Here is a 27,382-nt window from a genome sequence, read left to right as displayed (position 1 = left end):
ATCCTACTAGTTGCTCAGGTTAAAATACTTAGTCATTTTGTCTTCTTTCATAAAAAACATTCAATTTGTGAGCAAATGATGTCAGCTCTGCATTCAAAATAAATCCAGAATCTCACCACTTTTCATGCCCACTGCTACCACCATTTTCCCTCAACCCAATTACTGCTGTAATCTCTTACCAGGTCTCTCTCTGTCTGCCCTTGTTTGTAAATAAATCAAATTCTGCCATTTCTCTTTTCATATTTTTTGGGGAAGTAGTCTCATATCACATACCATGAAAAACAAAGTACTTATTAATAACTAGAGACCCAGGGCATGAAAATTCATGCACTGGAGGGGGGTCACTCAGCCCGGCCTGCCCCCTCTCACAGTCTGGGAACCCTCAGGGGCAGGAGGTGACCCGGTGAACAGGGGAAGGTGACGCCCCCATCACACCTCTGCTGCTGCCACTGCCAGCAGTGTAAGCCTCTGCCAGCCCTGGTTACCTGAGCCTCGAGCGGCCCTGGGCAGCTGGACAGCCACCATCCGAGGCTTGCCTGCACCTCAAGCATCAGCTGGGAAGCCACCTTCTGAGGCTTGCCTGTGCCTCAGGCCAGCCCTGGGCAGCTGGGGGGCTGAGGGGATTTGGGGACTCTTTGCCACGTGCCTGCCACCCCGGCGGGGCTGAGGGGACTAGGCGCCACCAGATTGTGGCTGTGGGTGCTGCCATCTTGTAGCTGTGGGTGTTACCATCTTGTGGCTGTGGGTGTTGCCATCTTGTGGCTGTGGGTGTTACCATCTTGTGGCTGTGGGTGCTGCCATCTTTGAGGGCGAGGCAGTCAATTAGCATATTCCTTCCTTATTGACTGGGGGTGCCACCATCTTTGCGACAGCATGAGGGTCAATTAGCATATTCCCTCTTTATTAGATAGGATGATCTGTAAGGTTACCAATATGGCCCCTTGACCTCTCCAACCTCATCTACTACAGACACCTTCAATCACTCCACTTCATCTTCAGTGACTTCCTTGCTCTTCCTTGAATATTGCAAATACGTTTTTGCCCTAGGATAATCGTTCCTCCTACTCAGTTTATCTGGAATGCTCTTCCCCGGGCTCATGACTCAAATTCTCCATGGCTCAGTTTCATGGGCCCTGGATGATGAGACTTCACTGTCACCTTTTTGATGAGTGAGGACTCACTCCCGTAGGTAAAACTGCAAAACCACCCTCTTTGTTGCCACTTCCAAACCTCCTTTCTTACTTTGCTTTTTCCACTGCCCTGTATCACACAGTAGTCTCAGGGGCTAAAACAGTGCCAAGGACATTGTAGGTGCTCAATGAATACTTGGTTAAAAGAAAGAATGTCAAATTACTTCTGATGTGAATAAGGGCTAAAACCAAGATCTTTCTCACCTTCCAAAAATCACCACAAAAGTTCTTATGCTTTGCATTTTTCACAGCTCATTCCTTCTACTTATCTGAAGACAGAGATAACATTATAATGTTAAAATGACAGAAAAATCTATAACTTCTCAACATATTTCTTTGCTCATTTCAAGTTTTAACTAATTGTTATTTATTTTATGAGCCTTTAGTATTTTCACATACCAAAGTAATCAGACTAAAGAGTTGTGCTTGATTTTATTTTAATATTAAAATGAAGCATTAAGCCTGCAGTTTTGTCTCATTTAATATTGTTTGATGAAAAGAATTGTTTATCTTATATGAAATCTTTGAAGCTTTGCTCTAAGAATTACTTCCCTCCTGCAAGATCACAAGCTGAAACAAGATTGCTGAAATGTTTTTCCTTTCAAAGCAGCAAAATATGATTTATTCCGGTAAACAGAGGCTGACAAAGCAATGCAGTTATTTAGAAGCTTGGTCAAGATTTTTTAAACTAATATTTTCATTTATATAACAGAATATAAAAATCATTTAGATTTGCATTTTTAAATCCCTCTAGTAATTTCCCATGTAGCCTACTTTACTAGTGAAATGCTCTCTCCCATGGACTCACACACCATGTCTGTCTCTGCATTACACTCTTGGCAATGTCTCTCCTATTCTCTCTCCTAATCTGTGTTAATTCTAGACTGTTTCCTTCTACCTGTTCCAGAAGGCTCTAAAAGTAATCAATAAGGATACAAGACTCTCTTCTGGTATTGAAAATGCTCACACTATTAGAATCTCTTACTCTGTAACAAAAGAGTACGTTATTTTAAATGAAGAGCAAGTGATGTCAAGGAAAAAAGAAAACACTTCAAATTGGGTGCTGTTAAATCTTCCATAAGACACAAAATGGGAGAAAACAGTTACTTTACGAAATTAACAGGAGAGAGAGAAGGAAAAGCAGAGTGAAACACAACCATAGAACCTCAGGCTAAACACACACACATAATAAAAGTTTATTACATTTCATTTTTTACTTAGAAAATTTCTTAAAATTTTACTGTATATGTATAGCCAAGGGTTAGTTACTGTTTTTAAAATATAAGTTCTTTTTTTAAAAAACAACTTTCAGTGATTTTGATACTGTAAATGTGGATTGGTATGTCTGCGTGTGTGTTTTACAGGTATCTTCTGATCTCAGGAGTTCCTCTACTCTTTTTCATCTAGACTTGTTTTCCTCTATCCTGCTCCCAAATATGAGCATTCCAGAAATCTCTAGGATACAAGTGGTCCATGAACCATACTTGAAGAAACATTTACCAAATGGCTCTTTACTCCACAAATGGTACTCTCCAGGCAGTGTGGGTTCTGGATTTGGCACCAAGTCAATTGTGGTGCCTGTTGAAGTAGAACAGAGATACAACTTAGATTTGATGAAGATTAAGCCCCAATGATGGCAATATATGAATTTTGACATATCAAAATAACAATGTTTTGTGTTTCCTTTTAAAACTAACTTGGCTAAATTTTCTATCCCAGTTCTTTTCAATTATTGCTCCAGCCTAGATGCACTTCAATCTAAATAAATATTAATTTATTGCTAAACGGTGATTTTCAAGGGCAATAACAATTATCCCATCAATTGTATTTGGCATATATTCTATGAATTAAAAAAAAATTGTTCTTCCAGAATGATCCCATTATGATATTTACTTCTCATTTCAAAGAATATGATTCAAAAAAATAAAAAAAAAGAATATGATGCAAAGCAGTGTGGTAGTGAAACATATCCAGCCCAGATATGGATATTTTGTTGTGTTTTGTATTTTGTGTTTTGTTTTTGTTTTACCAAGGAAACATTGCCTCTCAAAGATTACAAATTATTTCTTAAATTGTCCTATAAACATATGATTATTGATATGATTATGATACTTGGTCTTTTACCAAGAGCCAACATCTTTAGTCCTTTTTTCTTGAACTTTTCAACGCTCGGGATCTCCATGAAACTTCACCATCTATATATTTTCTAAACCTCCTTGACAGGAGGCTTCCTTAGTTCTTACAAATTTAAACGGGATAAAGTACATAGTGACTTAATAAATTTTGGCTTCACACTTAGCCCTTAAACTTGAAGCTTTTTTCTAGTATTCAGGACTTTAACTCTTCAAACTAATTTCCTATAAATTTCATTCTATCTTGAGACTTCAAAGATTACATGAATTACTCTAAATTTCTATCTCTACTTTCCATAATTCGTTGAACTCAAATTAAATATTCCCAATTCCCTGGTGACCATTCACACTCTCATATCTTGCTATCTTCTCAAACTCAACAATTCTAAATTGTAGTCTGCTACTTTACACTGAAGCCAGTCTCACTCTGAACTATTCCTTATTTCAAAACTTGCTGCATTATCCTCAACAACCCCGAGTCAAAACTTTTCTATAATTATTTTCTGCACTTGACCTTAGCCAAAAGGCCATTATTTTCTATACTTAGACTTATTTCATCATTACTCCCTTTATTTTCATTTAATTGTTATTATTGTCAAAATTCTATATTCTCTATTAATTTGTCTATGAATTCTTTTTATTGGTTGCTATGATATTCCTTCTCTTATTTTCTACTTTTATTATTTAATCCTGCATAAGACATCCTAAAGCTTTATTTTCATCAAAATTTTCATCTAATTTATCAAAAATAAATTTTAAGGCTCTTTTTAAATTTTGAAGTCCTTAGCTTAATATTTAAGGTACTATACAATCTACTTGTAACCTGCCTTTTATATCTCCCTCTCAAACACATATTATTCTAGCTGACTATGTCATACTTCTACTTACCTTCCATTTACCTTCTACATGCAACTCAACTTTCAGGCTCAGCTTAAACCTCTCATCCTCTCTGAAGTTCCCGGGTCACTCTTGCTCCTGATGATTCTTTCCTCCCTTTGGCCTCTAGCATTACATTTAATGTACATCCATGTGATATTCACTGCCTTATCTCAACTTTTGAAACTTTTATTATCTTGGTTCATCCTGTAGTTTCAATTTTGGGGAAGTGGAGTGTCCTATGGGTGTCAATTAGGTCATGTTGGCTGATTATCTTTGTCAAATCTTTTATAGCCTTACAATTTACTGTATGCTAGTCCTACAGATTAAGAGAGGGGTGTTAAAGATATTCGATTATAATTGTGAATTTCTATAATATTGTGTGAACATTTAAAATTATTATGTACTCTTGATTAATTGGCCCTTTTGCTGTTATAAAATGAACCTTTCTATTCATGGCAGTAGCTTTGCTCTTAAATATACTTTGTTGGATATTTATATAAATAATCCAGTTTTTCTTTGATTAATGTTAGCATGGTATACCACATTCATTCCTTTACTTTTAACCTTTTTTCTCTTTATATTAAAGTAAGTTTCTTGTGCATATGAGATAGATAGATAGATGATAGATAGGAGATAGATAGATAGATAGATAGATAGATAGATAGATAGATAGATAGATATAGATAGATGATAGATAGATAAACTATACTGTAGGTTGTAGCTAGCAATCTCTGGCACTTGGATATATTGAACCTATAATTATATATAACTTTTTAAAAGTTTTCCCAAGCGCTATAGGTAAGCCAAGTTTTTAATATTCTGGATTTGCAGAGTCAGTTTTCCAGACACAAAAGAAGAACTTGGCAATGTGTGTTGTTTTTTTCCACAAGTTTTATCTTCTTTGTGTTTTATTGTTTTAGGTTTGTCAATTGTTTTTAAACTTGTTAGATACATTTTATCATTCCAGGCCCTCATAACTCAGTCCTGATTATCTGATCCAGCATATTGGCCCTCACACTCAGGTTATTGAAACGTGTACATCATATATCTATATCTTTATTTAAATCATGATATCCCTGGTTAGAAGGAAAAGATCAAGGCAAATATTTGAGGCACATAAAACTTATATATTTTAATTCTGAATTACTAGTTTCTGCTTTTTTGCAATCTATTTTCCTCCCCTAATATCAAAGATAACATTGAATCTTTCGGTATATCATCTGTTATTTGGAATTCCTCAGTAATGACTAACAAAACATATTCTGTCTCTCTTGTACAATTTTCTCAGCACTTGGGGATAGAAGGTGAGTTAGTAGATTTGAAATCATTTAAAGCAGTTCAGTGCAATTGTGAAAAACTTTAATTACCAGCTAACTCATAAACAACTCTTCAGATTGCCTATTGAATAGATTGTAAAAAAATAAATGAGGTTTAAAGCCTTACTTCTTACATGCTGTTAAGGCTAAGAAATAGAAACACTTACCAAATTTCACAAGATACTTAATAACCAATTCTGGAGCTCTAGTTAGAATTCTAATTAGAAGCCATTCAATGTGTATGTGTTGAGTCAGAAATGGAATTCTAGCCACTATACTGATTTCTGTCTAGTCATTAACTGTATCAAGATGATTTACATATGTCAAGATTAGTGGTCGGCAAACTCATTAGTCAACAAAGCCAAATATCAACAGTACAACGATTGAAATTTCTTTTGAGAGCCAAATTTTTAAAACTTAAACTATATAGGTAGGTACATTGTTATTAACTTAATTAGGGTACTCCAAGGCTGGCCTTTGCTAAAAACTCAAGGGGCCAAAGAGCCGCATGTGGCTCGTGAGCCGCAGTTTGCCGACCACTGGTCAAGGTGATCATGAAAATATGTTTGTTAGTTCTTTGAGGGCAGAAACTATTTCAGTTACTTTTCCATGTCTTCTTGCTGCCATCCAAAGTGCTAGACATGTGGTATTTTGATTTTTAAATTGATTATTTAAAATTATTAGGAACCACCTATTGAGGACAAGAGTTCTGTTAAAGACTTAAATTGGTGTGAAATAAAGCAGAAAACCACCCCAATTTAATTCATGAGGACTTAACATCATCCCACTCTATATTAACTAACACATACAGAAAGATAAGATTTATTTAACGAAAGCACACAACAAACCATGTATCACAAGGACCTTTATTTTACATCTGTACTTTTATCGTACATTGGCATTTTATTTTTAAAAAACCCACTTCATGATGGAAAGTCTGAGTTAAGAAATTACAATTTGGCAGGCACACAGAAGAGGAAAATGTTTTTTATTGTGTTGTTTTGTTTCTGGCATAGACCTTAGGTTTTTATAGTATATCATATTTTAATCATCATTAGTTGATTTCTACCAAAGCTTATATAATCCTATGACTAGAAACTTTTAAGTTTAAAAAAAATTTTTGATGGAAAATTTTCATAAATTATTCATCAAAAAGATAACCTGCCCTACCTGGTTTGGCTCAGTGAATAGAGCGTCAGTCTGTAGACTAAAGGGTCCCAGGTTCAATTTCGATCAAGGGCACATACCACAGTTGCAGGCCATGGCCCTGGACAGTTGCGTGCAGGAGGCAACCAATCAACCAATCGATGTGTTTCTCTCACATCGATGTTTATCTCTGTCTTTCCCTCTCTCTTCCACTCTCTCTAAAAATCAGTGGGGAAAAAAATATCTTCAGGTGAGAATTAAAAAAAAAAAAAAAGATAACATATATGCAATTAAGTTTTGAATTAATTTATAGAAATTTCCAAAGTGTCTGTTATTTTTAAACCAGTATCTTTATCACATTCCTAATAAAATTTGATCTAGAAGGGTTTTCAATCTGAATCTGACAGTTTCCTTTAGCATCTTTTTGTAGAGTCAATATAAGGTAATGGTGAAGAGTATAGAGGTCTTATAGGAAAAACCTTTTCAATAAAATAAAGATAGTAATACTAGCCCAAGCAATACTTAAAGGGAGTGTTTTAAATTAAGTATATATTCATTATGTGGTAGCTATTATTATTACTATGTATGAAAAAGTATCTTCCTCAGACATTCATATAAAAATACTGAAGGGTTGCTGACATACCTTACAATGTGAGATGGTTTTATTTGCTTTCTAAATAAAGTTCATATAGGGTTTTGTTTTTATACCAACATGCTACTGTTTACTTTTATTTTTCCCTATTTTGATAAATTAACCATGTTTTCAACATGCTTTCATTCACTGAGGGTGGGATTAGAGTAGAGGGTAACCAATGGGGCAAAGTTCAAGAGAAATGTGGGGGAGGGAGGCAAGGATTCCTAATCTCATAAGGAAGATAACACACATAGAACTATGCTTCAAACGTATAAAATGATAAATATTTTAACATAAAATCTAGAACATATAGAATTCAAAGTTATTGTGAACAATGAAATAAAGTTTTCAGGACCTTACACTCTCTTCTGAGCACAGTAAAAATACTAGCCAGAGTTCTGGAAGAAAATAGCAGTGTTGCTTGACTTCAATCCACCATGAGTAAGAAAGTCCTCTGAGTGACACAGCAACTTCTCATTGTTTAGACCAGTAGTCGGCAAACAGCGGCTCATGAGGCACATGCGGCTCGCGAGCTGCGGTTTGCCACTCTGTTGACTAATGAGTTTGCAGACCACTGGACTGAGGGTCAAACTAAGAACTCTGTATCCCTAAGCCTTATGACTCTTGAAATCAAAGTATTAAGTCTTGTGAAGGTCTAAAACAGCAACAGTAAAAAATCGTAAGGTGAGACATTTAGACAAGTGGGGGTTATTTAATCACTTTAGAGTAAAATTTAATTTACATAAACATAACAGTAAAGGAAGAGATAAGAAGTATCAATGAGGAGATAGCTAGTGATTTTTAAAATGAATTATCTAAAATCTTTAAGGAACAGAATATGGTACCAGTAAAAAGAGTGGGGGAAATAGTGTTGATAGGACAGCTGCTTTGGAAAAAGATTCTCTCAGAGACTTGAGAAATCAATGCCTGCATTTAAATCTGCTAATGACACACTAATCCTACTGCTCAGATCTAATGCACTTATGTCTTTAATTGAAACCTGCTCTGTTCTATTATTCTATAAACTTCAGGATATTCAAGAATATTGTCAAGGATGCTAACTTGGAAATAGAAGCCAAAACCTTGAGTTGTTAAATGCTTGGGAAAGGTTCATACACAAAAGATTTTTCATCTGTATTTGGGAGTTTATTCTTCAAATAGTTGTGAATCCTTGATTGTTTTGAGAAGGAAAGTGACATGATCAAAGCAGCTTTACAGGAAGGTTAAATGCAACAGTGATGAACAAAATGAATGAAGGAAAACTAGGGTATCAAAAGTATTTAAAATCCTATCTAATAAAAGAGTAATATGCAAATTGACCATCACTCCAAGACAAAGATGGCTGCCCACATGTGGTCAAAAATGGCTGCCCCCATGTGGACACAAGATGGCCAACACAAGATGGCCTGCAAGGGAGGGCAGTTGTGGGCAGTTGCGGGGGACCCAGGCCTGCAGGGGAGGACAGCTGGGGGGGAACCAGGCCTGCAGAGGAGGGCAGTTGTGGGTGATCAGGCCTGCAGGGTAGGGCAGTTAGGGGTGACTGGGCCAGCAGAGGAGGGCAGTTGGGGGAGACCAGGCCTGCAGGGGAGGACAGTTGCGGGGGACCAGGCCTGCAGGGGAGGGCAGTTGGGTGGGGACCAAGCCTGCAGGGGAGGGCAGTTGGTGGGGACCAGACCTGCAGGGGAGGGCAGTTGGGGGGGGGGCAGGCCTGCAGGGGAGAGCAGTTGGGGTAATAGGCCAGCAGGGGAGGGAAGTTGGGGGTGATCAGGCCAGCAGCAGAGGACAGTTAGGGGTGACTGGACCAGCAGGGGAGGGCAGTTGGGGGTGACCTGGCTGGCATGGGAAGGCAGTTAGGGGCAATTGGGCTGGCCATGGAGCAGTTAGGTGTTGATCAGGCTGGCAGGGGAGTGGTTAGGGGGTGATCAGGCTGGCAGGCAGAAGCGATTAGGGGCAATCGGCAGAGGCAGGCGAGCAGTTGGGAGCCAACAGTCCTGGATTGTGAGAGGGATGTCTGACCGCCCATTTAGGCCTGATCCCCATGTGGGCGGTCAGACATCCCTCAAGGGTTCCCAGATTGGAGAGGATGTAGGCTGGGCTTAGGGACACCACCTCCATGCACAAATTTTGTGCACCGGGTCTCTAGTCCAGTTATAATAAGTTAGGGAGTAAAGGTCTGTGGTGGCAGGTGAACTGGGGCACAAAGGGAAGATATTGATCTTGATACATATTTGGATTTGAAAATCAAAGGGAAGCCCCAGGAAAGAGAAGTAATATCCTTTAATACAATTTTAACAAGTTGGAAAAAAATCTGCTTTGGAGTGGTGGGGAAGAATAGAAAATAGATTTTGGCTAGAGCTTATATAAGAGTATCAAGAAGACATTCAGGAGGAAACATTCACAGGTCACTATGCTGGGATGCTAAGAATGAATTAGAGATTTCTTTGGGGGAATCATCTACATTGGTGCTTCTCAATTGGAGTCAGTTTTGCCCCCCAGATGACAGTTAGCACTGTCTGGAGACATTTTTGGTTTTCATAACTGGGAGAATAGTATAACTAGATTCTAGTAAGTGTTTTAGGATGCTGTTAAAACACCTGGAATGCTACCTACTAGATGCCAGTAGCAGAACAGCCCCCATCACAGAGACTTAAAAGAATGGTCTAGCCCTGGCTGGTGTGCTCAGTGGTTGAGCATTGACCTATGAACCAAGAGGTCACCGTTCAATTCCCGGTCAGGGCATATGCCCGGGTTATGGGCTCTAGCCCCATTAGGGGGTGTGCAGGAAGCCACCAATCAATGATTCTCTCTCATCATTGATGTTGCTATCTTTCTCTCCCTCTCCCTTCCTCTCTGAAATGAATAAAAATATATTTAAAAATAAAAATTTGACACTAGCCCCAAATATCAGTAGTGTCAAAGTTGAACACCCTTTCATAAACATCATAGTACATTAGGGATATCTTGTCCAATCAGTACATATTGTATATTTATGTTTAATTTATAGAAAACAAAAATAGTATCAAATATTTATTGTCTTACTCTATTTTAGGCACTGTCCTCACATTGCATGGTTTATTTTATTTAATGTTTTAAATATGAGATAGGTATCATCTTTATCCTCATTTAACAGGTTAGGAAACTGACCCCCCCCAAAAAGTTAAGATACCTGTCAAAAGTCATATAGTTGGCAAGTTGGGGGGCCCAGACTGCAGTCAATAAGTCCATTTCCAGAACCATGATTCTAATCACTAAGTTGGAGCACACAGTGATTATAGATATAGTAAAAATCAAGCCCCATTGCACATAAGAAAGATATATATAAAGGCCCTAGCTGGTTTGGTTCAGTGGATAGAGAGTTGGCCTGTGGACTGACGGGTCCCAGATTTGATTCTGGTCCAGGGCACATGCCTGGGTTGCAGGCTCAATCCCCAGTGCGGGGTGTGCAGGAGGCAGCCAATCAATAATTCTCTCTCATCATTGATGCTTCTATCTCTCTATCTCTCTCCCTCTCCCTTCCTCTCTGAAACCAATAAAATATTTTTTAAAAAGAAATACATAGAGCAAAACACTTTACTCCATTCATTCTTCTCACGCACACACACAAAAATCAATCCTCTCAAATATTAATAGCAACCTCTTCCTGTGGCACTGATACATTTCAGAGTGCCTCCTCTGAGGAGAAGGTTTCAAGTGGGGAAATATACCTTGAGCCCCATCTAAAGCACCAGTTTTGACAGTCTTCGTATTTTGACATATGGGTCCAGAGGTATTTTATATAATTTGTGAATTATAAAGATCCAAGATCCAAACTTTTCCAATAATATAATTTTCCCTTGTAAATTAGAACTAAATAAAAGTTAGCCCTGCAATAACATATATCATATTTTCTTACCTCCCAATATGCTTTTTCAAGTGACAAAGAAAGATGCAGAATTAAAGCTAATGAGTTTGGAGGTGGCACTGAATGTTCACATGAGAATGTCTGTGATTCAGAGCAATAAAATGTATTGTTGAAAATTACCAGATTTATAGAATGTAGTCAAAATAAGCACTTAATTCCTCAAGGTTGAAGTTTAAATCCTCCTCTTTAAATTATATGAATATTTCTTATTTTATTAAACCATACATTCAGAGTTTTAGTACTGTTGACTCTCCATTTGGTCAAGATTGCAAAGATAGTACCCATTTTTTTGAAACATGTTAGTTTCTAATTTTTTGAAATACTGGGCTCACTCTTCAAATGATATATCCTATGTAATAAAAGGCTAATATGCAAATCGACCTAACGGTGGAATGACCAGTCGCTATGATGTGCACTGAGCACCAGGGTGCAGACGCTCACCACAGGAGCTGCCCACTGGTGGTCAATGTGCTCCCACAGGGGGAGCGTGGCTCAGCCAGAAGCCCTGAGCTGGGCTCACGGCTGGTGAGCACAGCGGCAGTGGCAGGTGCCTCTCTGGCAGTCGGACATCTCCCAAGGGTTCCTGGATTACAAGAGGGTGCAGGCTGGGCTGAGGGACCCTCCCTCCCGCCGACCCCCAGTGCATGAATTTTATGCACTGGGCCTCTAGTTAAGAAATAAAAATCTTCATAATAAGGAAATATGGAAAAGAAGAAGGGGGAAAATTATTCATCCAGTATGAGGGACAGAGTAGGGTAGGGGGCAATGGTTAGAAATAATGGGAAGAAAGGATCCAGAGATCCACCCATTTGGCATCATTGCTCAGGCTACAACTTAGGCAACTTTTGGGGCTCCGTACAACACAATTTAAACAGGATTATCCAACATATTTTAGGAAAGTTTAGAGAATAAAATTATCATAACCATCTTATAAGTATATTAAAGTTATAGGTCTAATAGATATTTTAATTAAATTCTGCTTTAAAATGTAATATCATACAATGTACATGTCATGAAATGCTACATCTTACTTTATGTGTTAAACTTGAATTTATTGATTTTCAAGTGGTATACAGAATCCTGAAGCACTCAATTATTGTCTCAGCTTGTGGCTTATATTCATTTCTTGACCATTTCTGTCAAAATGCAAATTTAGTTTTTACTGTAAAAATTGAATTATATTTAATGGGCTTTTAAATATAGTCCTCTGACACAACACTTAATTTAAGATGGACAATTTTGCTCTTATAAACTGCACCTGGAATTATTTCTGAACAATAATATATTTCTTTTTTATTGTTTTCTTATTTCCTGATAAACAGAGTGATGGTAATAAATCTCGACCCTGCCTTTGGTCTAGAAATTTAGTAGCTATGTGTTTGTTTTCTTTGATAGCAACATGCATTAATATTTATGACCATTTTCCTTTGCAGCATCTCCCAGATGGCTCTGCGCCCAGCGCACATGTTGAATTTTATCTTTTACCATATCCCAGTGAAGTCCGTAGGAGAAAAACAAAATCTGTTCCAAAATGTACCGACCCCACTTACAATGAGATTGTAAGTATGATTCATCTCTTGTTCTGTCATTTTGTATTTTTCTTACCATTTTTCAGCCTAACAACCAAATATGGAAAACTTGCAGTAATTGGCAGCATTATTACATAAACAGTAGGCATTTCCCCAAAATAGCCACTGTGTGCTGATCACTGTTCTAGAGCTTATGGGAACTGTCAAATACCAATACTGCTTTCAAAGTGCTTATGCACCAATTTTCAAACTGTGGCTAGACTCCAGTAAGAACCTAAGACTATGTAGTATTTATTTCACATACTAATATTATCCCTCACTCCATCTTATTGTCTGTAACCTTACTTTCCTTGACTGGTTTTCCTTACCTAATAGTCTTATAGTCTAACCTATATATAAAAACACATTTCAAAAAATCACATTTGAAAAAAACAAAAAATATGTAAGTGCAAAATACAAATTAAATTACAGTTAATTTATACTAGATATAACTATTTCCTCTGTATTATACAATTTGAACATCCAAAGCCCTATATTTATCTAAGGCAAATCCTACTAGATTTATTCTCTTGATTCCATCTTTCTCATTTCTTTGTACCTTGCTCCGTTGATTATCTGCTCTCTTTAAGGCTGTCTCATCCATTGAATCCTTGACTCAGAAATCTTTTAAAAACAAAACAAACTCAACTCAATGTTTCTAAAGCATCCAGTTTTTCTTTTCCTCCATGTCATCTCCAAACTCTTACAGAATTAACTCACATTGCCTGCACTCACTTCATCACTTCCTTTTCACCCTTTAATCCTTTGCAATGTGGATTCTGACTTTAATTGATGCAGCTTAATCCATTGAGCCTTCAGGCTCTCCTCTCCTGAAGTTACACAGCAATCCTGTTGGCTATGCCCTCCTTCCTGCCACCTCCCTTTTGTTTCTTGAGTTCAACCTTTTCTTAATTCCCTTCTATCTTCTCTAACCACTCCCTCATTTTTCTTCATTTACATTCTTCCTCTTAAAATAGTGTTGTTTGTTGGAGTTCTATCATCTGTCTACCCTTATCTCTTCTTAATATTTATTCTCTCAGATTATGTTGCATTCCACAAATTTTCATTTATCACCTATATTTAGATTGCATCTGAATCTATTCTTCAAGCCCTGGCTTCTCTCCTAATCATTTGACCTGCACTTCTGCCTGATCACTGGGGAGCTCCATTTCAGTGTCTCTTAGCCACTTTTTCTTTTCCTTTTATAAAAAATATTTTTTTTATTGATTTCAGAGAGGAAGGGAAAGGGAGAGAGAGATAGGGATATCAATAATGGGGAGAATAATTGACCAGCTGCCTCCTGCATGCCCCACACTAGGGATCGAGCCCGAAACCCAGGCTTGTGTCCCTGATCAGAATCAAACCCTGCTGACACTCTATCCACTGAGCCAAACCACCTAGGCCTCCCAGCCACTTTTAAATCTGGCTTTCCTCCTCTGTTTACCATCTCAAAAGATAACTTCTAATGACATTTTGACATCTCCCTGTCTCTCACTCACACGTCCAAAGAGCCACCAAGTTTTGTCAGTTCTACTTGTGCAGCTTCCTGCCTCTTAAATCTATCACCTCCTCTCTGTCCCATTACCTTTCTTTGTTTGAGATTCTTGTAACTTTGGCTACTATATAGACTTCTATATGACTCCTAGCTTGTGTTTTTTTATTAAATCTTTCATATTTCTACCTAAAATGTCTTTCAAAAGCTAGTCAGATTTATTAATCTCCTATTTACATTTTTTTCAAAGATCCCTTACTGCCTACTGTATAATGTCAAAAATTCTAAACATGACATTCATAGCGCTTAAGACTTGACTCGGTAATTATCCTAAATTGTCTCTTGGAGCAATAACATCCTCATAAGCTTTTTAAATTTTATTTTGGGATAATTATATATTCATGGGCAATTGAAAGAAATAATACAGAAAGAATTCAAATACTCTTTAACCATTTTCCCCCAAATGGTAACATCTTTCATAACTATAATATAGTATCACAGCCAGGAAATTTACATTAATTCAATCTGGTGACCTTATTCAGATTTCACCAGTTTTACATGTGCTCTTGTGTATGTGTGTGTGTGTGTGTGCTCAGTTCTACACATTTTTATCACATGTATAAATTTGTGTGACCACCGGTACAGGCAAGGTACAGAACAGTTCCATTACAAAAATTCCTGGTGCTACCCTATTGTATCCAGAGACACTTCCCTCCCTCCAAAACAACCTCTCAAACCACTGGCAACTACGTACTAACCAGTTTCAGGTTATCAACCTGTTATTTATAACATTCTATAAATGGAATTATTCAGCTTGGAACATTTTGAGATGGGCTTTTTTTTACTCACTTTTATTTCCTAGAGATGCATCCAAGCAGCTGCATCTATCAATAGTTTATTCATTTTCATAGCTGAGTGGTAGTCACAGTGCGGAGGTAGGACAGTTTTTTAACTGTTCACACATTAAAGGACACCTGGGTCATTTCTGGCTTGGGACTATTGCAAACAAAGTTTATTAGTGTATAGGTTTTTGTGTGAGCATAAGTTGTTAATGGGGTATCTAGTAATGTCATATTTAGTTTTATAGGAAGCTGCCATACTCTTTTTTCTATATCATTTTACACTCCCACCAACAGTGTATGAGTGATCCAGTAGAAACTTCATCTTTGCCAGCATCTGGTGTGATCACTATTTTTTATTTTAATTTAATGGGTAGTTTAATTTTCATTTACATAATGACAAGTGATGTTCAACTTCTGCTCATGTGCTTATTTACCATCTGTATATCCTCTTTGGTGAAAAGTCTTTGTTCATTTTCAACTGGATAGTTTGCATTTTACTGTAAAGTTTTGAGAGTTCTTTATACATTCCTGATACTAGTTCTTCATCAGATATTTGGTTTGCAAACATTTCCCCTATTCTGGAGCTGGTCTTTCCATCCTTTCACATGGTCTTTCACAGAGTAAAAGCTCTTTTTTTTTAATAAGGTCCAATTTATCCACTTTTCTTTTTATAGATTGTACATTTAGTACCAAGTCTAAGAACTTCTCACTTCTATATATTTTTCTAATGTTTTATAGTTTTACATTTTATATTAAGTACATTATCTAGTTTGAGTCAATTTTTTAAATAAAGTGTGAATTAAGTTGGGATTTATGTTTTTTTGTCTGGCACCTTTCCTTGGGGAGGCAGTGCTTCCTTTATTCAATTTATTTTGCACATTTGTCAATAATTGTGTGCTTATGCCCTTTATTATCCCACTAGAGGCCCAGTGCATGAAATTCATGCATGGGGGGGGGGATCCCCCTCATCCCAGCCTGTACCCTTTCCAATCCAGTACCCCTTGGGGGATCAGGCCTAAACTGGCAGTCGGACATCCTTCTCACAATCCAGGACTGCTGGCTCCTAACTGCTCACCTGCCTGCCTGCCTGACTGCCCCTAACCGCCTCTGCCTGCCGGCCAGGTCACCCCCAACAGCCCACCCCCGCCAGCCTGGTCACCCCCAACTGCCCCCCCTGCTGGCCTGGTTGCCCCCAACTTCCCCCCCCCCGCCCCCTGCCAGCCTGGTCACCCCATGCAGCCTGCTGTTCAGTCATTTGGTCCTCCCTCACTAACCCCCCTGCTGGTCTGGTCACCCCACACAGCCTGCTGTTTGGTAGTCTGTCTGGTTGTTTCGGTTGTGATGGCCCTTGATTTTTATATATTAGGATACTTAGCCATATTCTCAAGTCACACCAGACAGCTTGTATTTCCTAAATGGTCCCTAAGACTTTGGGATGAAGCTCATGCAGCATTTACCACCCCTCTATCTTTCACTGCTGACTTTGAGACTTACTCCAAATGTTTTAACTTCTCCCCTTCTTTGCTTCCTGAGTACTATTACATTAGCCACTCAACCATAGCTGGGATTTCTCAAACTGCCAAAGCCGTGCACTATTCTGGGAAGTGGGAGAGAATGACCTTGCTCTCTTTTTTGTATAAATCTCTTAGAGGAATACAAAGGGTTTATTGTGTTGCATCACCAATGTCTTACAAAGTTCTTCATGAAGGTATCTCTTTCCACTTTTATTCATAGCCCTCTCCCTCCCTAAGACCCAACCCTGAGAGAGGCTGGGTCAGGACATTGCCAAGTGTCTCTTTAGTATCCACCCATCAGATAGAAAAGCTTTCACACAGAGTCATGCTTGTCTACTTGACACTTCCCAGAGTGGGTCTTAACAGGCTTTGCCAGCAGTCTCCCTGAAAAGCCCCATCTTATACAAATCCCAATGGCAGGCGTGACTGGGTTCAAGTTGGGGCAGGATGGACAGTAGGAATGCTCGGAACTGCATTGCAGCTTTTAAGAATCAGAGCTGGGATTCTGGCTCAAAGCCTTTGCCCTTTTCACTCTACTACCTTTGGCATCGGGTTAAAGCCATCATTGCTTTTGAATAATTTAATAGAAACACAGATTCTATCTTATAACAAATTTATCTTATTATAATCGGTATATTTTTTACATTGTATTCCTTTCTTTGATATTATGCTATTATAAAGCAAAAGGGGGAATTAGAAAGGACAGAGCAGAAACATTCTGTGGTTTACATACCTGAAAATATATTTTAGAACATGTACGAATACATAGAAAAACACTGGGTACATGGTACACTCAATAAGCAATAGCAATGGCTATTTTTCACCTGTATAGTCTGCAATTTGCTGTTCAGAACATGATGGAAATTCTCCTTGTAAATAGAGACCCTAAAGCCCTGAGGTCAAACATTTGACCAAAGCCACACAACTAGATTTTAGGTTCCAAACTCCGTGATTCCAAAGTCCATATTGTTCCCACTGAACTATGCTTTGTTACCCCTCCCTCTCTCCACCCACAGAGTTCTGTTCTCAATGGTTTTGAACTCTCTCTTTCATCATCCTGCCTCCTCGCTCTCTTCCCACCAGCCCTAGATACACTTCAGTTTCCATATTATTGTTCTCCCATTGCAATTAAAATTCACTTTAGAATTATTTACTAGATCCTGGTGTCAAATATGACACAGTGAATGCTTGTATATATATTAATAGACATTAATTATCTCAAACGTAGTTTTTCTACTTGGTATAACAATTTCAAACCCACAAATTCAACATTTGTCAGTAGGCAATGAAGATTTGGCTCATGCCTATGGGTAAAAAAGTACCAGAAAGTGGAAAAAAAAAAAGCTGTGCAATTTGGGTTTTAAGCAGAATACATATAAAATCATTTGATGAAAATGCCTCAAAGAATATAATCATTTGTTTACTTCTCTAGCATTACCCACTAATTACTCATTGCACAAAAAGAATGCTTATTTTTTTAAACAATGTTGTGGGTGCAGTTAAAAAATTAACAGACATATGTCATCTAGGCTGTGCAATGATTGCATGCTTGTAAAACTCTAGTCACTTTTTTAAAAAATTATGCATAATGAAGCATAGAGGGAAAATCCATAAAATAACATAAACTTTGGAGTTTAAATGTTTGTGTTTTAACTAGGAAGGCAATTAATTTCGAAGGTCACATCTTGAGAATTTCAGCTTGCTAAATGCCTGGGAGACTCAAGTCTCTCTTGAAGTGTTTTCTTCAGTCAACTAATGCAAAATTCCAGAACAACTGTTCTTTCTTGTGTATTTGATGGATCTTTTTCAGCTATAATTTATTTGTGTTTAATATTTACCAGACTTTGTGTTCATTATCTCATTTATTCTTCCCCACAATGTTAAAAGGTAAATATTATTACCACCATTATGCAAATAAGAAAACATAATTGACAACAGATTCATGTAAATATGAATAATGGATATGCTGCTTTTAAAGTTACCTCGTTAGGGCCTATTCATATCATTCACGGAGTTCTTAAGCTGGACTTTTCTAAAGGCCTAAGGCTTAGTTACTCCATTTTTTTGACTTCACATACCTTGAGGGCCCCTTCATCTATTTCTCTATGAAAGAAAAGATGGGTTCATGCTGAGGCTGACTGGCAGACCCTAAGCAATGAATGAATGATTACTCTGACATATGTTTCTGTGAAAGAGAGAGCTAAGGGACTGCATGGCTAAAGGAACCAGACAGCCCCATTCACCTGCCTCCTTAGGCTTTTATTGCAGTAATAGCTTGAACTAAAATTAACTATTAAATACTATCAGTAGGGTAAGCATCCTTGAGAAGACACATGAATCTGTATTATCTTTAAAACAAGGATGTTTAAAGAATAAACACAAAGATTCTAGCAAAACACCCAGGGGCTTAGACTTATTTGGAAAAATCAAGGCAGGGTCTGCCGCCTTCGGCAAGATCCCCCTAGAGACCTCTTACCTTTCAGAGAATCCTCCTTACAGACTTTCCAACCAAGTCCCTTGCTTCTCCACAGGTTCATCTGCTGAAAGTATTGTGGAAAATGGACACCAGTTTAGATAGTAATAGCCATTACAGAGAGAGGGTGAAGGAGCTTACTCTGAAGTCCTGGAAAGGAATGAATCCAGGAAAGAGAGGTTCTGAGAGTCCACATTGGGCATCTATTGCAGTTAAAAAAGATTACTAATTACAGTGGTGCAGTTTTGAGATTTTTAAGGCAGCCCTTAAAATTCTTTATTATCCCAGGGAGCTCAATGAACAAAATGGAATTATTTGAATAAGCAGTCTAATCAAACTGAAAAGATACTCTCCTGTCTGGAATGTGAGTAAGATTCTAGAAGAGGAGGTAGGTAGGAGCTGTCTGTCACATGAAGCAGGGTAGACCAGGCTAACATATCATGTTAAATCGCACATTCTTCATTGAATTATTATTTACTTGACAAGTGAATCATTGTTCAGAGCAGTTAGCAGATTTTGAACAGAATTTCATTGTTAACTTAACAGGTTCATAAATGGTAGGCAAATTCCAGTATGACGGACCAGAAACTATATCCATACACACCGAGGAAGCTTCCCAATCAACTCAAAGGCCTTCCCCAAAGTTGTTTCCTCTGCTTCCTTTTTTGCATATAGAGAGAACACTATTTTCTATCTTGTATATAAAAAGCAAGCAAGTTTGAGGCAGCATATGAAACTGCTTTTCTAAATGTATTCTAAGGAGTTTCCCCGGGAACCATGTTGGATTTACACACAGCTCTCCCCTGCCCCCCAGCCCCCATCTCATGATGCATAACTAATTTCTTAAGAGTACTACACTTTTAGCTGCTTTGCCACTGCAGGCACCCAGTGGTAATGCCTGTGACTTACTTACTCCCTGGATATTATAAAACACAGTTAAACATATGCCTTTCAAAAAATGGTTACATTTCTAGTAACTGAACAAGAGCAAGACCGAAAACTGTATATACAACTTAAATACAATTCAGATTCATAAAAAGTGATTATTTATAGAAAACAAAAAGAGTAGCTGAATGTTGACTGCAATTATCTCCCAATAGCAAAAATATAAGTATTTCCTTTCTTTTTATGTTCTTTTTTGTTTTGTTGATATTTTATTTAATGAGCACATATTTTCATAATTAAAAATAAAGCAATTTTAAATAAATTATAGTAACCACAGAGTGACTTCTTCACATGTAGAAAGAAATGTTGCTGCACTGCATTAAAGTAACACAAAGAAATCATGGAAATTGGTCTGCTTTCCTCATTAGCCTTCAACAAAGAAGGATAGTGTTCAAGTTCCCATGTTGCACAGAAAATTCAAGGACAGTTAAAGGTGAAGTGTATTTAAATTTCTTTCCAGAGAATAATTTATAGTTTTATTAAACTTGGGATGGACCATTATTAATAAAATCAGAGTATAGTCTAAGCTTCTTATAAAATATTCTTTCATTAAACTTCATTATGTTAGCAGAACCTTTAGCTTTTCAAAATTAGAGTTAGAAATGAAGGATTCTAACAACATCAACCTATCCATTCCAAGGTACAAGATATTAGTAGCTAAATATTTTTATTAAAAGCAATATTTTTAAAGATTTATTTGGCATACATTTTTATTATTCTTCTACCTTTTCAGGTGGTATATGATGAAGTCACAGAGCTCCAAGGACATGTCTTAATGCTAATTGTGAAGAGCAAAGCCACATTTGTGGGAGCAATTAACATCCAACTTTGTAATGTTCCACTCAATGAAGAAAAATGGTACCCACTAGGAAACAGTATAATTTGACCATTGCTGTGACCATATGCATTATTCATTAACTGCTTGTATATTTTTCCACTCTCTATCACATGAGTAGGACATTTTTGTTGTCAAAAATAGTGTAGTGTACTAAGGACACATAAAAAAGAAATCAGAATCAGTCTTTTATAGTTAGTTATTCTCTAACTGCAGTTCACTCTTTTCTTAGAAACCTTTCTCCTTAAAGAGAAAGTCAATTGCTTGTATAAAATTCAATATGTAAAATAATAAAAGGACATTTAATTTAAATACATCTTTTAAACCAAATGTATATTCACACTTTCTTTTAATTGTGCACTTACAGTTAAAAGTAATAATGTATTTTTTAAGAAACACAGCCAAATAAAATCTCATAATTAATCAAGATATAATTATATCTGCAATAAATTTCTCACATTTGAATTCAATATATGTATACCTACCTAACCACTTAGTATCATAGGTATCGATAGACTCCAGCAAAATGTTATATTATTTTTTATTAGGAAAACAAAACATAAATGCTGGAGATACTTAAATACAATTTTTGGCAAAAACTTCTTTGTTGTTTTTTACCCTTTTCCACAGCAGTCAATTCATCATCACTGGACTTCACCCACCCAAAGGCATGATCACATTTTAAACTTCATTATCCCCTAAATCCAAGATCTCAAACTCTGAAACTCTCCCCTTGATCAAACCTATTTTCTTTGCACATCAATTATTTTCCTTTCTTCTGAACCTACCTTTATACCCACTATGATCTGAATAAACAACCCTACAGATTTCATTTACAACTTCAACATATAATTCAAAACACTATGCCTCATTCTTTATGAGAACTAAATATGACTTTAAAAAGATCCATGCTATTTAAATTACTAAAAAAGATCTTAAACCCTTGCTTTATTCAGTGTTTTATTGTGTTTGAATTTAAAAAGTAACTTAAGCTTTTATTGGTCATCTACATAACCATATAAATATGTAAAAGAGAAACTAGACCACCAACTTAAACCATACACAAAAATAAGCTCAAAATGGATAAAGGACTTAAACATAAAAATCTTAGAGGAATCCACAGGTAGCAAAATCTCAGACATATGCCGAACAATATCTTCACCGATACAGCTCCTAGGGCAATGGAAACTATAGAGAAAATAAACAAATGGGACTACATAAAAATAAAAAGCTTCTGCACAGCAAAAGAAACCATCAACAAAACAACAAGAAATCCCACTGCATGGAAGAACATATTTGCCAATGTTATCTCCAATAAGGGTTTAATCTCCAACATTTACAGGGAACTCATACAACTTAACAAAAGGAAGATAAACAACCCAATTAAAAAACAGGCAAAGGACCTAAATAGATGCTTTTCAAAAGACGAGAAACAGAAGGCTGAGAGACATATGAAAACATGCTCAAAGTCACTAATCATCCGAGAGATGCAAATCAAAATGACAATGAGGCACCATCTCACACCTGTCAGAATGGCTATCATCAACAAATCAACAAATGACAAGTGCAGCGAGGATTCAGAGAAAAAGGAACCCTTGTGCACTGCCGGTGGGAATGCAGACTGGTACAGCCACTGTGGAGAACAGTATGGAATTTCCTCAAAAACCTAAAAATGGAACTCCCTTTGACCCAGTGATCCCACTTCTAGGAATATATCCCAAGAAATCAGAAACACCAATCAGAAAGAATATATGCACCCCTATGTTCATAGCAGCACAATTTACAATGACTGAGATTTGGAAACAGCCTAAGTGCTGATCAGCAGTTGAGTGGATTAAGAAACTGTGGTACATCTACACAATGGAATACTATGCTGGTGTAAAAAGGAACTCCTATCATTTGCAGCAGCATGGATGGAGCTGGAGAGCATTATGCTAAGTGAATTAAGTCTGTCAGAGAAAGATAAATATCACATCATCTCACTCATTTGTGGAATATAATGAACAACATAAATTGATGAACAAAAACAGATCCAGAGACAGAAAAGCATTAATCAGAGCATCAAACCTCAGAGGGAAGGCAGGGGAGGGTGGGGGTAAGAGGGAGAGATCAACCAAAGGACTTGTATGCATGCATATAAGCCTAACCAATGGACACAGACACCAAGGGGGTGAGGGCATGGGTGGGAGGTGGGGCAAAGGGGGATAAGGACACATCTGTAATACCTTAATCAATAAAGAAAAAATTTTAAAAAATTTTTAAAACACATGTAGAGGACTATACACTGTTTAATTGAAAATATTTCCATGGCTGTTACGGCCCCATTTGAAACATGTGATCATGCAAGTCAGTAAGCCATTAATGCTGCTGGACAATCATTCTGTTTCCAGCCCATTACTCTCCCTTTCAGCTGGTCAGTGATTAGACACCCTTCTCTGCTGAAACTCCCGCATCTCCTCCCCTAATCCTCACTCTCAGCTGATGACTTTGTTTTCTACTTCACTAGAAATTAGAATCAGCCCAAAGAAAACCTGCACAGATTCCACTATTGCCTAGCAAATTCTATGCTCCATCTTCCTACTTGCTACTGTAGAAAAACTACCCTGCTCCTACCCTAAACCAATCTCTTAACTTACACATTGGATCCCAGCTGTTCTCACCATTAATGCACAAACGTTACTGGAATTCTCGTCATTGAACACCATCATTTTTTTTTTTATTCTCTACTGGGTAAATTTTCGTCAGTGTACAGCCATGATATTACATGGTTAGGTGGTGCTTCAAACTTCTCATCACCCTTCTTCCCCTTCCAAATATGGACACATGGCCCTGTTCCACTTTGTAGCAAAAATCTTCAAAATGGTGGTCTGTGCTCTCGTCTCGTTTCTCTTCTTGAATTTTCTCTCAGATCCATTCCAAGAAGATATTTAACCTCAACACTTCAATGAAACTGCTTTTGTCAAAGTCTCTACTGACCTCCAGATAGCTACTAGTAAATCCGAACATCCATTTCAGCCTAGCCAGCGTGACTCAGTGGTTGAGCATCGACCTATGAACCAGGAGGTTATGGTTCGATTCCCAGTCAGGGCAAATGCCCAGATTGCGGGCTCCATCCTCAGCGTGGGGTGTGTAGGAGGCAGCTGATCAATTTTTCTCTCTCATCATTAATGTTTCCATTTCTCTCTCCCTCTCCCTTCTTCTCTGAAATCAATAAAAATATATTTAAAGAAACACAAAGATCAATTTTCAGCCCTAATCTGAAATTACTGATCAGCAGTATCTGACACAAACATTATATCTTTCTCAATGCACGCTCTTCACCTGGCTTCATGGATACCACATACTCTGTGCTTTCCTTCTATAACATTGGTCCCTCCTTTTCAGTCTTTGCAAAGCATCCACCCTTCCACAGCCTCCAATGTTGGAGTGTTCCAGGGCTCACTCCTTGGTCCTCTTCTCTATCAACCCTCATTCCCTAATAATCTCAAGTATTCACATGGCTTTAAGTATCATCTGTCTGCTGATGATTTCCAGCTTTATAACTCCAGCCCAGAATGCCTTCCAAATTTTAGAGTTCCATACCAACTGCCCACTCAAGACCCCACTTGGATATCTAATATCTCAAACTCAGAATATCCAGAATTTTATGAAACTCCTGATTTTTTCCCCAAAAAAAAACACTTTTAAAGAGCAAAAATATTGAAGTCATCCTTGATTCCCTCCACCACCTTCAGTATAATTCAATCCAGCAAGAACTCTTGTTGGCTCTACTTTCCAAATATATCCCAATTCCAACCACTTATCCCTCTCCATTGCTTCCTTTCTGTGTAACCTCTCTGTATACCACAATTGCCTTCTACAGTCTCCTTGATTCTGTGTTTACCCTGCCCGCCTCATAGTCTATTCTCAACACAGCAACTGGAATGATCATGTCATTCTTCTGCTCAAAACTCTGCAGGAGCTTCTAATCTCAAAGTAAAAGCCCAAACTTTAAAATAACCTGAAAGGTCCAATGTGATCTGGCCTCCCATCAGCTATCTCTCTGATTTTAACTCCTATTATATCCTCTTGCTTTCAAAAAATGTGCTTTTGCCCCATATATTCACTTGCTTAATTCTTTCATCTCTTTCAAGTCTTGATTAAATATTTCCATTGCTCTTAGGCCTACCCTGACCACTTTATATAGTATTTTAACCTTCCCTGTCCTCAGATACCCTTTGCTCTCCTTCTTTCTTAAAGGTACTCATCAAGTTTGAAAATTTTATAAATTCACTTATTAATTTGGTTTATTATTTAAGTTTTGTCTCTTTTCATTAGACCATAGATCCCAAAGTTATAGGGAAAGTACAGCCTAAATCCAACCAAAAAGGTCTTTCCCTGGTGCCCTCACCACAGGGAATCCTGCCTCCTCCAGTTGTGACTCTAAGCCATACCCAGGACCCTCATTTTAGACCACAAGTGAGGACTTGATAACATATGGGAGAAATTCCAGTGCCTGAAGCAATTACCCAGCTGTAACACAAGTGGCACAAATTAAGATATCTTTTATTTCCTAGCACAGAATCCTGTATGCTTTCAATACATTTTAGTTAAACTGATTAAACCTAACCAAAGCCCTTTCATCAGAAGAATGTTAGGGGCAATATAACATCGACACAGAAGTTTCAGTGAGCCAAGACACACGCTATAGACTTTAAGCTTTGGTAAACATGGCCATGTGGATTTATTGACCTTGGTGGTCTGTAATGGCCTACATTGAATCAAATGACTGATTTTCATCATTAAAGGTTTAATAACCTTAGGCATTAGTGAGTACTGGTAATATAGGATATAGTTCTTGGAAAGAAGTAGACTCTAAGGAAAAGACAAACCTTTTTTTTTTTTCTTAAATAAGCTTTTTAAGAATTAGGTGATAAAAGAACATTGGCTGCTTTCTTTAATGAATTTCTCAGCCAGATCTCAAACTACTAGGCCAGAAATTAAAACAGCAGCTGAATTCAGATTGTGCTATAAACTCTAGTGAAGCGGTAGCTTAAAATTCTTAGCTCCAGACACAGGTATACCTGCCAACTATATCAACTTCCCCAAATTGTGTTCGTGTGTGTGTGTGTGTGTGTGTGTGTGTGTGTGTGTGTGCGCGCGCTGTTTTGAAGGACTTTAGGGTGATAGAGTACTAGAAAAGGCAAGACCAAACCTGAATTCATGTGTCATGTCCATAGATTGAAGTCACCTCAACAACACAGTCTCAAGGAGGCTCTGCATGTGATAACTAAAGAAATTCTGATTATTGGAGCTCAGAGACTTAAAGCATGATTGCTACCCTAGAAGAAAGGTAGATTTGATTAATATTTAAATCAAAAGAAATAGAGACTCTTTTTGTAAAGAGAATATGTCTTCTTCCTAGGCTGAAGTCGAAAAATAACTGACTGAGATTATTAAATGCCCCCAAACTGAGAAAGCAGTTTTAAAGGTCTGTGCCCATCAGACTCTGGCTCTGAGTTCCTGACTTACCCCAGGAATCAAGAAGGAACTAGATTAGTTTGAAAAGGAGCTAATTCCTTACTATCCGAACAAGGATAGTGGAAGCAGGAAAATAAAATAGAATTCTGTCAAACTGAGTAGTAATGAGAAAGACATTTCCTTAAAAGAAATACTGATATCTTAAAACATAGCCTGGGCAGATCTGAAGGGGAAATAGATGCAAAGAGCTAAGAGAGAAAACTACAAGATTTAAAAGTTGATACACTCAAGTTCAACTTCTCTTAGAGAAGATAATAGAAAAGAACAGTACATTTCAGTTGTTAATGGTTCACAAAGGAAGACTGGTGCCTTAAAAAACCAATCAAATAAAAAGAGGAAATGCCTTGGAAAGCAAATATAATGATATCCCAGAGAGACCTAAGATCCAAAATTAAAAAAAAAAAATGATCCTTCTTAAAACAGTAGCACTCTTAAGAACTATCCCTTAAAAACTGGAACAGAGTGATTAAGTGGTTAAGAACATCAAGTCAGATTTAAGAGGGAAATCCAGGAAGATAAGTGTAAAGGACTCAAAGAATTATTGCATGTGTTTCAAAGGGTCAGAATTACTGCCAAGGGGATGCTCTGAAGAAACATCTAGAAAATTTATGGAGCTGATATTCTATGAGGAAATAGGGCAAAGAGGGGACTTATTAAAGGGAAACCAGACAAGATGATTAGAGATTAAAGCTTGATTTGGATCAGGTGTTGATTTGATTGGAATATTATATTTTAGGTGGAAATGTCCTTATGCAAGAGGATCAAGATAGTTAAGACTTGTTTAAACAAGAAATGTGTAACAAACATGGAACTCGCTGACTTTATCTCTCTCAGACAAAACTCAGAGTAGAAAGTTAGAATAACAAATGTCTGTGCCAGGGAGCAAAGGGAAAAGTAAAAAAAGGTACCCAGGTCCAAGAAACTATGTTATTCCTATGTGAGCTAGAGAAAAGATGACTATAAAAAGCTGAATAAAAGGTTATAGACCCAGCTGA

General features: G+C 37.4%; 1 protein-coding gene across 2 annotated transcripts in view; it reads left to right on the top strand.

Moving 5' to 3' along the window:
* Window positions 1–21,015, top strand: part of PIK3C2G (phosphatidylinositol-4-phosphate 3-kinase catalytic subunit type 2 gamma) — a 262,489-nt gene extending 241,474 nt beyond the window's left edge. For both annotated transcript variants that reach the window (XM_054719240.1, XM_008140463.3), the window contains 2 exons: window positions 12,632–12,757; window positions 20,766–21,015. In XM_054719240.1, coding sequence (XP_054575215.1) covers window positions 12,632–12,757; window positions 20,766–20,918 — 279 coding nt within the window. In that variant the 3' untranslated portion in view covers window positions 20,919–21,015. The remainder of the gene's footprint in view (window positions 1–12,631; window positions 12,758–20,765) is intronic.
* The last annotated feature ends 6,367 nt before the right edge of the window (window positions 21,016–27,382 follow it).

Source organism: Eptesicus fuscus, chromosome 7 (genome assembly GCF_027574615.1).
Source record: "Eptesicus fuscus isolate TK198812 chromosome 7, DD_ASM_mEF_20220401, whole genome shotgun sequence".
Taxonomy (NCBI): Eukaryota; Metazoa; Chordata; class Mammalia; order Chiroptera; family Vespertilionidae; genus Eptesicus; species Eptesicus fuscus.
The sequence above is the reverse complement of the archived record's forward strand: the minus strand, read 5'-3'. Positions and strand labels throughout refer to the sequence as shown.